The 13,636-nt window shown below is 35.4% G+C and overlaps 1 protein-coding gene across 1 annotated transcript in view; it reads right to left on the reverse strand.

The window, feature by feature from the left end:
* The window catches only part of NKAIN2 (sodium/potassium transporting ATPase interacting 2), a 1,132,096-nt gene that overhangs the window by 489,190 nt on the left and 629,270 nt on the right, over positions 1-13,636 (reverse strand). The window contains exon 3 of the mRNA XM_061131719.1: positions 13,103-13,183. Coding sequence (XP_060987702.1) covers positions 13,103-13,183 — 81 coding nt within the window. The remainder of the gene's footprint in view (positions 1-13,102; positions 13,184-13,636) is intronic.

Raw genomic sequence — 13,636 nt, forward strand, 5'->3', positions numbered from 1 at the left:
CACGTGGCTCAATGATAAAGAATCTGCCTGCAATGCAGGAGCCACAGGAGATGCGGGTTCAATCCCTGGGTCTGGAAGATCCCCCGGAGGAGGGCATGGCAACCCACTTCAGTATTCTTGCCTGGAGCATCTCATGGACAGAGGAAACTGGTGGGTTACAGTCCATGGGGTCACAAAGAGTTGGACACGACCGAAGCGACTTAGCATGCACGCATACGAGGCAAGTACTATGACTAGAAGACAGGGAAGCCATGTGAGAAATGGAGGAGTCATTTTAGGCAGAATAGTTTAAGATCTTTTTGAAGAAGTGGCCTTTAACTGGAGGCCTGTGAAGAGAAGGAGCTGTAGGCCATGAGAAAGCCTGAGGAAAAAGGCTCTGGGCAGAGGAAATACAATGGAATAAGGAACCGAGACAAAAATATGCCTGGAGGGTTGAGGAACAGGAGAAGGAAGCAGGCTGGAGAAGAGGCTGGATGGTGCACAGAAGCAGGAAGGACCCAGCAGAAGTCTTTTCAGAGGATGCCTTGCACATCATTGTGTTAAAGGCTTTCTACAGAATATCTTTATTATTATAGCTTTAGAATTGCTATTTCTCTGATTTTGAGAAGACAGTAAAATAAGCTACATATAAGTAATTCATAACATTAAAATATTCTCTTAGTGTTGGATATTTAGGTTGTTACCAGATATTTTCCCTATATATATATTTTCTCTCTATATATTTTCCCTATATATGTATTTCTATATATATATTTTCCCATATATATGTGTGTGTGTATATACATATATAATGCATCTTTGCACATAACATTTTGTCCCAACTTCTAATTTGTATCTATGTCAGGACACTTTAAATTTGCTGTTTAATTACTACTAACTTGTTTAAAAACAAACATGACTTAAAATCTCGGATGCAAAGAATGAACACAGAAAATTGATGCTAAAAAAGCTTATTCAGTAAGTAGTCAGTTCTCTGAGTCTCATTTGCTTAATTGGTGCAAAAGAGCACAGTGTTAAATCAGTAACGGTTGCAGGCGGATGGGTGTTGGCTTACAGCACTGCAGTTAAACCTTAACTAGCAGGCATCTATGAGTTCTGTAGGTCATCAGTAACCCTTTTCACCCATGCTGTTGGCTCAGCATATCTGTATCACTATTATTAGAAAATCAATCCTAAGTCCATTTTCCTGGGTCACTCCATTCATATACATTTTCCCCTTTTTTCTAAAAACCTGACTCCTTACCCCTTTACTACTCAAATTGATGACCCATGCCTCTTATTTTACTGAAGCATACTGAAACAATTAAAAGAGAATTTATCGTCTCACCCCCAAATCTACCAGATCACCTCCATCTATACCCGTCAGCTAATATTTTCTCCTTGCAGTGGATGATGCATTGTTCCTGTTCTATCTAAGGTCAAACCCTTCACTTCAGCACTGGATCCTGTCTTCGCTCAGCTGCTGAAGAACTTATAATAGCTCTTACACCAATGAGTGTCTCCCTCTTAGTAGACTGTTTCCATTGGCATACAAATACTCTCCAGCATCCGCACTCAGCAAAACATATAAACACAAACAAACCCCTAGACTGCCCTGTTTCTTTTGCGGTAGCTCTATTTCTCTGCTTCTCATAGCAACAGTCCTTGAAGTAGTTGCTTTACTCTTAGATTCCTCCCCTCACATCCTTTAATAAAGCTTTCTTTACTATTTGTCCACCAAAATCGCTGTATGCAAACTCAAGAGTAGCTTCCATTTTTCCATATTTCATATTCAGTTTTTAATCTTCATTCTTATCACAATTTCTCTTCCCGCCATCTTGTTTTTTTTTTTTTTAACCTAACCTTTAGGACACTAAAGTCTCCTGACTTCTTATTTCACAGTCCATTTCTCCTTGGTCTCTTTTTCTGGATCCTTCTCTGCTGGACCTGTGAAGTTTAGAGCCCCAAAGAACAGTCTTTAAAAAGGTGCTTAGCTCTCTTCTTTTCTCTCTCTTTTTAAAAGAGATTTCATTCTTTCATGTGCCTTTAAAGTTCATTTATATACTGATGACTCAAATTTATGTCTATGATTCAGTACCTCTTTTGAGTACAAGACTCACATTTTACTGTTTACTTAGGATGTCTAATGGGAAGTTCTGATATAATGTGGACAAAATAGAGCAACTGGTTCTGCACATATTCTCCTCCTTTCCTATCTGTCCTCTGTCTCCTCCCAGCTCAATTAATGGAAAAACCAAAATCTCCAAACGGCTCAGACTACAAGCCTGAAAGCCAATCCTGATCATTCTCTTCATACACCCTGCAAAGGAGATACTAGCAAATCCTGTTATCCTAACCTCATATCATATCAAGACCAGAACTAGATCTCATCTTAAATGGCATCCACATATACATGTCCACTATCACCACTGCTATCTCCCCTATCCAATCCAAAAGCATCTACAACTTACATGTAAAAGTATCCAAACTAATTTCCATTTTGCCACTCTTGTCCCCCTACGGAGTATTTTTGCAATAGCCATGGTGATATTTCATAAATAGAAATTAGATCACATAATTCTTAGCTTATTCAAAGTCTCCTTGTGCTTAGAATAATGTCCCAACCTCGTACATTTCAGAAAGCTGAGAAAAATGAGTTATTTTGGATTTATACTGTTTCAAGTTCAAATAGAAAAATCAACCTGTGATGCTCAAATACTTTAATAAAAATCTATTATATAATTTTAAGGGGAGTATATTAATAAGACATAGAAATTAAAATAAAGGCTGGATAAAAAATAGAATAATGGTAAAGAATAATATTTGCCAGTGATTTAGATGTGTGTAATTTTGAAACATAAATTGAGGCTTTACTCTGAAAATACAGAAAAAAATGATGCAAAGTCACATAATACGAGGATTTGTTTTTATTCATATTAGCATATTTTTAAAATATTTTCTAAAACATGTAAATGTTTTCCTCATTTCAGCTTGAAGTAAACTTGTGTTTCCTCTCTTAAGCAGTTTAGCAATTAAGACAAACAAAAAATCATTAAAAATCCTGAGGACAGCAATTCTAGTGAGTCTGAAAGACTGGTTTTTCTCTCTCTAGGAAGGGCAACTCTCTAGTGAGTGGACAGCTGCAGGAAAAATAAATACAGATTCAACAGACCCTGGAGATGTGAGAGGTGAGAGATGTCACAGACGTCTGCCTGCATATGCTATCCCAAGTCTTGTCTTTTCATGTTGTTTTCCTTCCAACACATTCTAGGAGAACATAACTTGAAATTTATTCTGAAACATGGTCAAATAAAAATTTAGATTACAAAATACTCTGTGAAAATATGAAATACTGAAGCCAAATTTCTTTCATTAATAATACTTTATATAATCATTTCTATTACTTTGTCAGTACCAATAAATTTCAGTTTCTCCTTTGTTGAATATGCAATTATCTTCTTCCCCTCCTTTCTCAAACTTTATATGTCTTCAGATTTAGTAATTCCATAGTTACCAGGGAAAATACTAGAGTTTGTGTTTCATTTTTATTTTCTCTTGACTATTTGATAATGTTTTCCAAATGGGATCATGACATTTTTGCCCCTGTAGAGAGATTTGATCTTATGCAATACTCAAAAGGATGGGATTGTTTAGAAAATAAAATGCTTACAACCAGGAAAGAGATCTGAACTCAGAAAGTGTTATAACTCTGATACATCACATTTATGATATGTTTACTTTTTTTCCTTTCTCACTTTTCTAAAAGAAACCCATAATACTGTTACAACTTGCATTCTTAATAAACGATGGAATTAGTCATAGACTGAGGGCCCATCTTTCCAAGGTTAGAAGACTGCAGTGAAATGCTCTCATCATTATTTCATAAGCCATTAATTCCTTATGGTTTTTACAGTATTCATTCCCATTCATTAGATAATATTCTGCTATCTTTGCTTTCAAAACTGTGCTTCTGGCTTTACATTTTCTGAAGAATAGCTTAGGAGGAAAAAAAGACCCAGCAGTCCTAATTATTTGGCTATTTGGTAATAATAAACTCAGCTTTTTTTCTATTGAGAAGAAGGAAACAGGAAGCAAGAGGACAAGAAGAACTGGACTCATTACACCTCACACTATGACGCCACAGTTAACATACAATACAAATGCTTTAAAAAGTGAGTAGGAGGGGGTCTGGATATACAAAATGCTTAATGGATTAATTTCAGTGCTCATAAAAACCAGTGCAAAAGCTCGAGTCCATCCAATCTGCAGGCTGCCTGATGAAGCTGCAGTACTGGGCCCACCCCCAGGAGGCCTGCAGCCCCTTGGAGCACCCGGCTAGCTGCAGCTCTCTTCAAGAGCAATTGCAGAATGGGCCAAATTGTGAGATACTGGTTCCCCTCTTGGGACTAATGGAGAGCCCCAAACTCATTCTCACTTGTGATTCATCAAATAAAAGATTTGAGGACCTGTCACTAGAGGTTTTTCTGGCAGAGTGGAAAAGGGACAGAGTGTCTCTATGGTATCAGCAGCTACTTCACTACAAAATACTTCACTACAAAATGCCTAGTTTTTGCACTATGAAATATATGACATTTTTTAAAATACCTCCTAATTACTTCAATTTTATATATTACACTACCTATGAGTGTGAAAACCCTAGAGTCCTCCAATTACCATTAGATGCATTCCTCTAGCAGGTTACACGTGCTAATGAAGGGAAAAAATCTAATTATAATTCTATAAATGGCTGTTTATTAGTGAATCATCCTCCTCTTTTTACCCTTCTAAGCTGTTTTTCTGGATGCATGAGGCTGTATACATGTTTTGCTTTTTTAAGTGTGGAAAACAAATCTATAACGAGGCAGAGGGGGCGTAACACTTTGAATGCTATGTTGGAATGAAAAGCAACTTCAATGTTTCAAAATTTCTTCATGCAGTTCTCAAACAGTACAAAGATTTATTAAATAGTCTTGCTTTCTTCATATTGCTTTACATTTAATAACAGTGTTTACCAAACATTGCTTGCTGGTTACCTGTAGTGAACTGAACTACGATCCAAAACTTCAACTGCCTTTTCCATGTAAATTCTAACTACAGGACAGAACAGAGGAGATTTGTTACCATATGAAAGGCATGGAAAATAGTCACTTATTGCTCTTTCTGGCCAAATAACCTCGGATGCTAGAAGCGGAAAAAAATTGATTTATTTCACTATTTAATACCCTTTTAGTTGTGTTTTTATATAATTTCCCACAGTTCATCAAAGCATCCATTGTCCCTGAGTGAATTCACAGACACAGAGATTGACATTCTGCCCTCCAAAGCTAATTTGGCAACCGTCAATCCCAATTCAGTTGCCAAATGTGTTCCAAGGGTTATGTTAGGATGGTGGTTTGCAGTTAATCAGGGGGCTTTGATAAGGTTATCATAGACTAAGAACACATGAGGGGCTGTTGTGGACCATGCTGAACTGGACATAATTCTCAAATCAATTCTGTCACTACTTTAGGATCTAAGAGCCCACTTAATATGAGGTCATTCTAATCTAGACAAGTTATTCCAGGGTTTAAAAAAAATACAGTTGTTTTCATTGTTTTTTTAAAAAAAAAAACTTCAAATATTTCTAAATGTAAAGCCTTAAAACTGTTAATGGAAGTGTGTTCTTTTATTTTTTACATGGCTCTGTAAATAATAAATCTATAAAAAGCAGAGTTGCTTTAATTTGGCATAGAATAAAAATTGGTGTTCTAGAATGATCTCTGATTAGGCTTTGAGACAAACAGAATGGCACTTGCTTAGACAACGTTTGTATCTGCTTTCTTTTATTTCCAGCAAGATACTATCTTGAAATATTAATCTCTGTGCTTTTATTTTTCATATGTAACTTTTTGAAACTTCACCTATTGAATCAGGGATATCCTTCTTGCTTAGAAGAGGAAAGACATCAAAGTAAGGAAGTACAATGAGAACAGTTAACTTCCAGGAGCCATCAAAACCATATAGCCATCTAGTTCTTTCAGAGAAACAGAAAGCAACTCAGATATTAGAAAAAGTGGTAGAATTGTGAAATGCTTTACATTGTTTTAACCACAAGAGTAAAGAAAGTAGAAACCACAACGAGGTACCATTACACGCCAGTCAGAATGGCTGCTATCCAAAAGTCTACAAGCAATAAATGCTGGAGAGGGTGTGGAGAAAAGGGAACCCTCTTACACTGTTGGTGGGAATGCAAACTAGTACAGCCGCTATGGGAAACAGTGTGGAGATTTCTTAAAAAACTGGAAATAGAACTGCCATATGACCCAGCAATCCCACTCCTGGGCATACACACTGAGGAAATCAGATCTGAAAGAAACACGTGCACCCCAATGTTCATCACAGCACTATTTATAATAGCCAGGACATGGAAGCAACCTAGATGCCCATCAGCAGACAAATGGATAAAAAAGCTATGGTACATATACATAATGGAATATTACTCAGCCATTAAAAAGAATTCTTTTGAATCAGTTCTAATGAGATGGATGAAACTGGAGCCCATTGTACAGAGTGAAGTAAGCCAGAAAGATAAACACCAATACAGTATACTAACACATATGTATGGAATTTTAAAAGATGGTAATGATAACCCTATATGCAAAACAGAAAAAGAGACACAGATGTACAGAACAGACTTTTTGGACTCTGTGGGAGAAGGCAAGGGTGGGATGTTCTGAGAGAACAGCATTGAAACAAGTATACTATCAAGGGTGAAACAGATCACCAGCCCAGGTTGGATGCATGAGACAAGTGCTCAAGGCTGGTGCACTGGGAAGACCCAGAGGGATGGGATGGGGAGGGAGGTTGGGAGGGGGGATCGGGATGGGGAACACATGTAAATCCATGGCTAATTCATGTCAATGTATGGCAAAAACCACTACAATACTGTAAAGTAATTAGCCTTCAACTAATAAAAATAAATGAAAAAAAAAAAGAAAAAAAAAAAAGAAATCCAAGTGGGAATTCTCAGATATTTTTGTAGCTTTCAGTGGGAGCCTCATGAAGCATATAAGATTTTCAATACCCTGGGAATAAGGCTCCTCATCTTCTAGAAATTCAATTATAATTTTAAAATAAATATGCAAATAAAGTAATATTAGATATAGGGCCATTCATGGTCTAGTCATCTCAACCATGGACAAAAGTACAGGGAGGTTCTGGAAAGAATTTTGCCATACAAATGAATATATATGATTTGGGTATTAAAAATGAAATTAAGTATAAATTCTCCCCAGAGCTTTTGGTAATCCAGTTTTTTGCTTCACTTGATACCTTGGGTAGAGTCAGTGTTAAGTAATAAATCTTCATATGCACACACATCACAATCTACACTGGGATCCCTGCTTAAAAGGAAGTCAGAAACCAGGGAACTTCTCTGTGCTCTACTTAAAGATTATGGGTAATCTAATCTGTAAATGCAAAGCATGTTCCATGAACAAATAAGAACGTCATTGAGTAGGAATTTGTTATTGAATGTTTGCTACTAATGGATTATCTTAGTTCTTATTGCCTGAAAAGAAGAAAATTGTTTTTTCAGAAAAGAAGAAAATTGATCATGTGCTTGAGGTCCTCTCCTTTAAAGCTGTGCTGATTTATACACAGTCTAGAAACAGCCTCCTATAGGTTTGAAGCCTGAACTCAGCACTTCTCCCCCAACCAGAATTAGCAAATGCCCCCAGAGTATATAGCAACTTCTAAAGGTCAATTTATCTCTTTGGGGGCAGTTACCAATACAAAGTATCATTCCATCGGCACCCCTCTACTGTTTTTGATGTGTTATTGTCCAAAGTTTACAATACACGCACACACACACACACACACACACACACACACACATAAAGACTATATGAAGAATAAAAACATGGACTTCTTGCTTCATCTCATGGTCAATCTATAAAGATTGCAATAGCCCTCCCAACACAAAACAATTCATTTCCTCTTTTATTCATATTTTGGAAAATAATTTGCTTTGCTTTTCTTCTCTGAGTAAGAAGAGAAATTAAGGAAGCCGGATTCTTTGGGGATGATGATAAATCCTTTGGGACATGTTGAATTTAAGGTGCCAATGGAATTGACATGACACAAGCAGAAAGCTGGAGATGTGGGACCTTAACTTAGCAACAAGGTCAGGACTGAAGATATAGATCTGGCAGATATATGTGTCGAGATGATACTTTAAATTATGACAGTAAATTGCATTTTCAAGTAAAAGAAAGTAAACAGAGAAATAGAAAGATCCAAAGACCTTATTCCTTACTTTAGGGCCTTAAAAGGAAGTAGAATGAGTAAGCAAACAAAAGAGAATTGTAGAACTAGGAAAATTAGCAGTTTAATTTAATGCATTATAATAGGAAACAAGAGAACAGAGGCAGCTAGTTCATTTCTATTTGGGGGAATTTTATACTATATGCAATTCTTGATAACATGTAGGACATTTATCCTACATCCAAAAGCAGAATCTCTTTCGATGATTTGGGAAATATTTTTTTATATTTCTTTTAGTGATAGTTAATTCAAGATTTCTTAGACTGTATGCATTTTAAGAAAAGCAAGATAAAAATATGAATCCAATTAACTGTCATCTTTATATTTATTAAACTTAGTCTTAAATCAATTATCAGAGGTATTCTTGTTTTATTAGTAATTGAACAGGTATTTTTACTTTTTCAATATCATTAATTCAAATTAAAAAGTAATTATGAGATATCTCTCCATACCACCTTTTCCCATATGAAATCATAAAAGCAAATCTTGATACAAGCATTGATTTCATTCAGCAGAAAATATCCAAATATCAGATACCTCTTTAAATGAATAATTCATTTTTTAATAAAAGGAATAAACCTGGGATTGATGCAATAGCACTTCATTTCACACAGCACTTGCAACTGGTTTTTAGGATTTGTTCCCTATTGCCTACAGTATATGACAGGTTTTATTTTCTTCCTGTAGCTTTTGTTTGCAGGAGTGCAATTTTATTCTTCAAAGATTAAATAGGCCATATTTTTACCTAGCTTTTTTATATACTGACTTTTTAAATGAAAATTTATACCTAGATAGCAAAAGCAACTATCAAAATTATTAAAACATTACAGCCTTCTAGACACTGCTAATTAAAAGCATTAATTAAGTATAATTTATTGCTTTGTTCATGTCTAACAAGATAAGTTTCTGGTAATATAGTGAAACTTATGAGATATATACCTGCGTCCATATTATCAAAGGGCTAAATACAAACAAATTGGATTGTTTTAAGTGTAAAATAGTCCTTTGGTTACTCTTTCATGATCTGTAAGTAAATTCTTTTATTTCTAAAGATAAAGGGTTTATCTTTCACTGATGGTACCCATAAATGACCAAAGGAGAAACTGAGATCTCAAGACAGTCACACAAAGAAAAGTGTTAAGATATAATTTCAGCCTAGGAACAATTTATAATTGTGACACATTCAATAGAATACAGTTTTCTTTGCACATATCAGAAGAGCACTAATATTGTTTTCCTGAGTATAACTATTTGAAAATCATTTCATAAATTTCATTTTCCCAGGTGATGAAGCTAGTAAGTGAATTACCATATTATGTGTTTTCCTTCTAACAAGGCACTTTGAAGTTAACTATAGAATAGCAGATGTCTTCTTTTTTTCAAAATAATCAATTTGGTTAACAACTGGAATTAGTTCCATTTCTATTCGACATGTGAGCAAGAAAATCACAACTGACCAAAATAATCCCATAAAGCAATCAGACTAAGCTACTTGAGGAATTCACCAAACTAGTAGTCTAACAGTCTGGGTCACATTTAATGCTCAAAGGCAGTTGCCTACAAAGTTAGCAAACATTTTGGGTTAAAAATTAATGCCATCTCTGTCTCATTAACAGAGCATCTATTAAAATATCATCCCAGGAAGTAACAAACTGTATGGTGTTTCAGAACATTTGGTGGTGGTTTAGTCTCTAAGTTGTGTCTGAGTCTTTGTGACCCCATGGACTGTAGCCTGCCAGGCTGCTCTGTCCATGGGACTTTCCCAGGCAAGAGTACTGGAGGGGATTGCCATTTCCTTTTCCAGGGGATCGTGCAGACCCAGGGATTGAACCTGGCTCTCCTGCATTGCAGGCAGATGTTTTACCCTCTGAGCCATCAGGAAAGTCCTCAGAATATTTAGTCACAACACTAATACCTAAACCATTAATATAAATAGTGTGGAAATAATTATTATACAATGTAAATGTTTGGAAATGGTTTTTATGTAAGCTATATGTTTATTTGTTCCTACCATATTAAGTGTTAATTTATATGGCATTCACAATGTTTTATTAATATCACTGAGATGAAATTTTTAAAAAGAAATTTTTCTGATTAGTTTTATTTTTGCTTAAATATTATGGGGATAATAATGAAAATATACTAATTGATATTGTAATAATGATGTTGGATTTACACAGAAGTTTTGATGGGAAAATATTGTCTATACAATTAGGGATACAAAGAAAACTGAAGATGAACCCATTCAGCCGTGTGTATGATATTATTATAATTAAGCCATTTCATTCCTGAAGGTATTCATTAATGACACTAATATCTGTTTCTCTCATAAGTACATGGCAGATAGTTTAGCAGAAAAAGTAGAAAAGACACTGAAATAAGAAAACACAAAATTCTAAACTCTAATGGGTAACTCGAGTTTGCCTTAATATTGTACTACTTTGTATTATTTCTTGCCAATATTCATTATGAAGAATTAACTCCTTTACAAAGTGCTTTACGGAAATCAATACACTCTCTCACATACATAAAGATCACAGAATGCCCTCCCTGATTTTATTTCCCATATTTGTCCTTCAGCCTCAGGCAAACTGACCCATTCATATGGTCAAACAATTTTTGGGGGGAGGTGAGAGAATAAAGTGGTTTATATTCTGTAACCTAAGTATTATCTGCAGCTTCAGGAGTCCCATTTTTGAGCTTTCATATATCTGTACATTTTTCAATCACCATTGCTTCCTTCTGGCACTCTATTACTTGAAGAATGTGAGGCAGTTGCAGAAGCTAAAGAATTAAATGGCATAAATACACCTTTCTCAAACCCTTTGAGCAGGAAAAGGGAGGAAAAACTCAGTACAGATAACAATATAACTGTGCCCTTTCTAGTTTTCCTTTAGATTATTTGTTAAAAGGAAATTATTAAATTTTCATGTGCTCTGCAGAGTCTAGCCTTGGTTTAGAAGATGAAAAGAAAAAGAAATATTATTAACTGCTTCACTGCCAAGGGACAGCCATGACCTGCTTGTGTGCATTAGCAGAATTCTTAGTAACTTGGGTTTCAACTCTCTTGAACACTAATGTTTTAGGATGTGCCCTCACTGCAATTTCAATGCCCACGTCCACGGTCATGAGATCACAAGCTTTATCCAGTGCCTACAGACATCATCTGGAGTGGGAAGCAAAATTACAGAACATTTGTGTAGCTGGCCTAGCTCAAATCTCTCCTTTTTTAATATTAAACAAACTCTCTGATCTGGAAGATCATCTTGCTTAGCCAATATGCCTGAATACCTGTCTTCCAATGATTAAGGTGATTATTTGATTGAAAATATCATTAAAAGTCCTTTTAGTGAGGAATCTCTTTGAAGAAATTACATTTTACAGCAGTATGTATAAATTGGGCAAAGAATTCAAGTCCTAGGAAGCATGCATGCTTTTCTGGCATGAAAGAAATGTGAGCTTTAAGCAGAAAATTAAGTGTCCTTCTGAAAATCACCTGAACAATTCTTTTTCATTGGTCACGACATATTCAGGAAAGGACCGCCTGCTGCCAAGAGTGTGGAGTATGATGACTGGTCAGAATCACAGAAATGCCATTCACCAGGGCAGATACAGCAGAGGGTCCCAGTGAGAACTTGTCCTAAACCCGATCCTAAAACTAGAGGTTTCAGAAGCCTGGAGTTTATCTCATATGATAGTGTCACCCTCTTATCTTTCATCATTTGCTTTGGAAAAAAAACAGTCAAGATTATTTATACTCAGGATCATAGTTAAATAATAAACAAACAGACTTGAAAACGCTCAGAGAGCTTTGTGAAGTACCTGTAAACTAGATTAAAAACGTGAATTACCACGACCCCATCCCCCACGTATCAAACTATCTAGCCCTGTGAACAGAGTTCCTGGCCACTTTCAGCTCTTTTAGCCTTTTAAATCAGGTTATCATCTCTGGATTTTAAAAAAGTGTCAACATCTTTACATCATCTTTCTGCTCTGAGGAATAGAGAGGTAAAAGAACATTTTTATAATCTCTTTTAAAGTTTCTATGAAGATATACAAGTTTACAACTCTCTCAAGTGTCTCAAGTAGGATTTGCTACTGTTTTGAATGGATTACCTTATTTGACTTATTTGCTGTTAACTGCATTCAATAGAAGGAGGATGATGGTTTTAGAGATCTAGAAACTGCATTATTTCAATAGTAAAGGCATTTATGTTAGAAATATAATAGCAAGACACACATGTAAATACAGAAACATACACACACTCATAGAAGTACAGCACAAAATGAAACCTGAATGAAAATATACGTATTTTAAGTCTTTCCTAGACTGTTTTAGAACAAAATGTCTATTTCATTCATTTATGTGATAAATTATATCCCTCTGGTAACAGTCTTATTCAACTAAAACTCATTAATTATTTGAATTATTACATTGCTATTTCGGTCTAATTAGGCAAGTCTTCAGCAGAATAATAAGCAAACTAAGTGATTTCATAAAACCTTCAAGATCTTACCTTTGATAAACTTCCTACCCACTTCAGAAATCTCTTATGAGTCAATGTTTTAAAAGTACACATTCTGCTCACTGTAGTAATCAATATTTTACTATAGCTTTGCTTAAAACAATAAAGGGCATTTCTGTGACATACGGAAATATTTCTTTGATGGTAGAAATGCAGAGATAGATGAGGACAGCTTTCAAATTACCTTCATTTGAGGTGCATCTAAGTGACAAAAGCAGGGTGAGACTACCTTACTTAGGAAGAGGCTTGTTAACACACAACTGATGACTCAGGCAAATCAGATGGCAAATTACCTTTGAGAGGTCCCCAGCCTCCAAATAGAAGCAGATAACAAACACATTCCACGTAACCCAGAGGACTAGCCAGACAGCATACTGTAGAAAAGCAAGAGAGAAATAACATGATTAATTTTGAATCAGGTGAATAAGATTTAAATAGAACTTGAACTTTTGAACACCAAATCTTAAGATTAGTGGGGAATATTAGATATCACTTCTTTCTAAGAAACAGGATGAGATGTACATTTATCTCTAGTTTGATATTTTCCCCTTACTGTTATGGACTATATAGTGTTACAGCTCAAACTTGCTTAGGGATAATGTCTTCATTTTTTTTAGACAAAATAGATAGTAGCCCACATTTCTGTTTTCAGGGGGAATGGTTATGGTTTCTAGACATTAGAAAAAATAATGCCTGAATAGATGTACCAACTACAACCCTTCAAAAAGAGAACTCTTATTTTCCTTTAGCAAGATCAACTCAATGCTTGATAACATGTAACCTTTCCACAAGTTATCTAGGGTCATCTTCAAATCAGTTTTCATATC

The sequence above is a fragment of the Dama dama genome, chromosome 28 (assembly GCF_033118175.1).
Source record: "Dama dama isolate Ldn47 chromosome 28, ASM3311817v1, whole genome shotgun sequence".
NCBI lineage: Eukaryota > Metazoa > Chordata > Mammalia > Artiodactyla > Cervidae > Dama > Dama dama.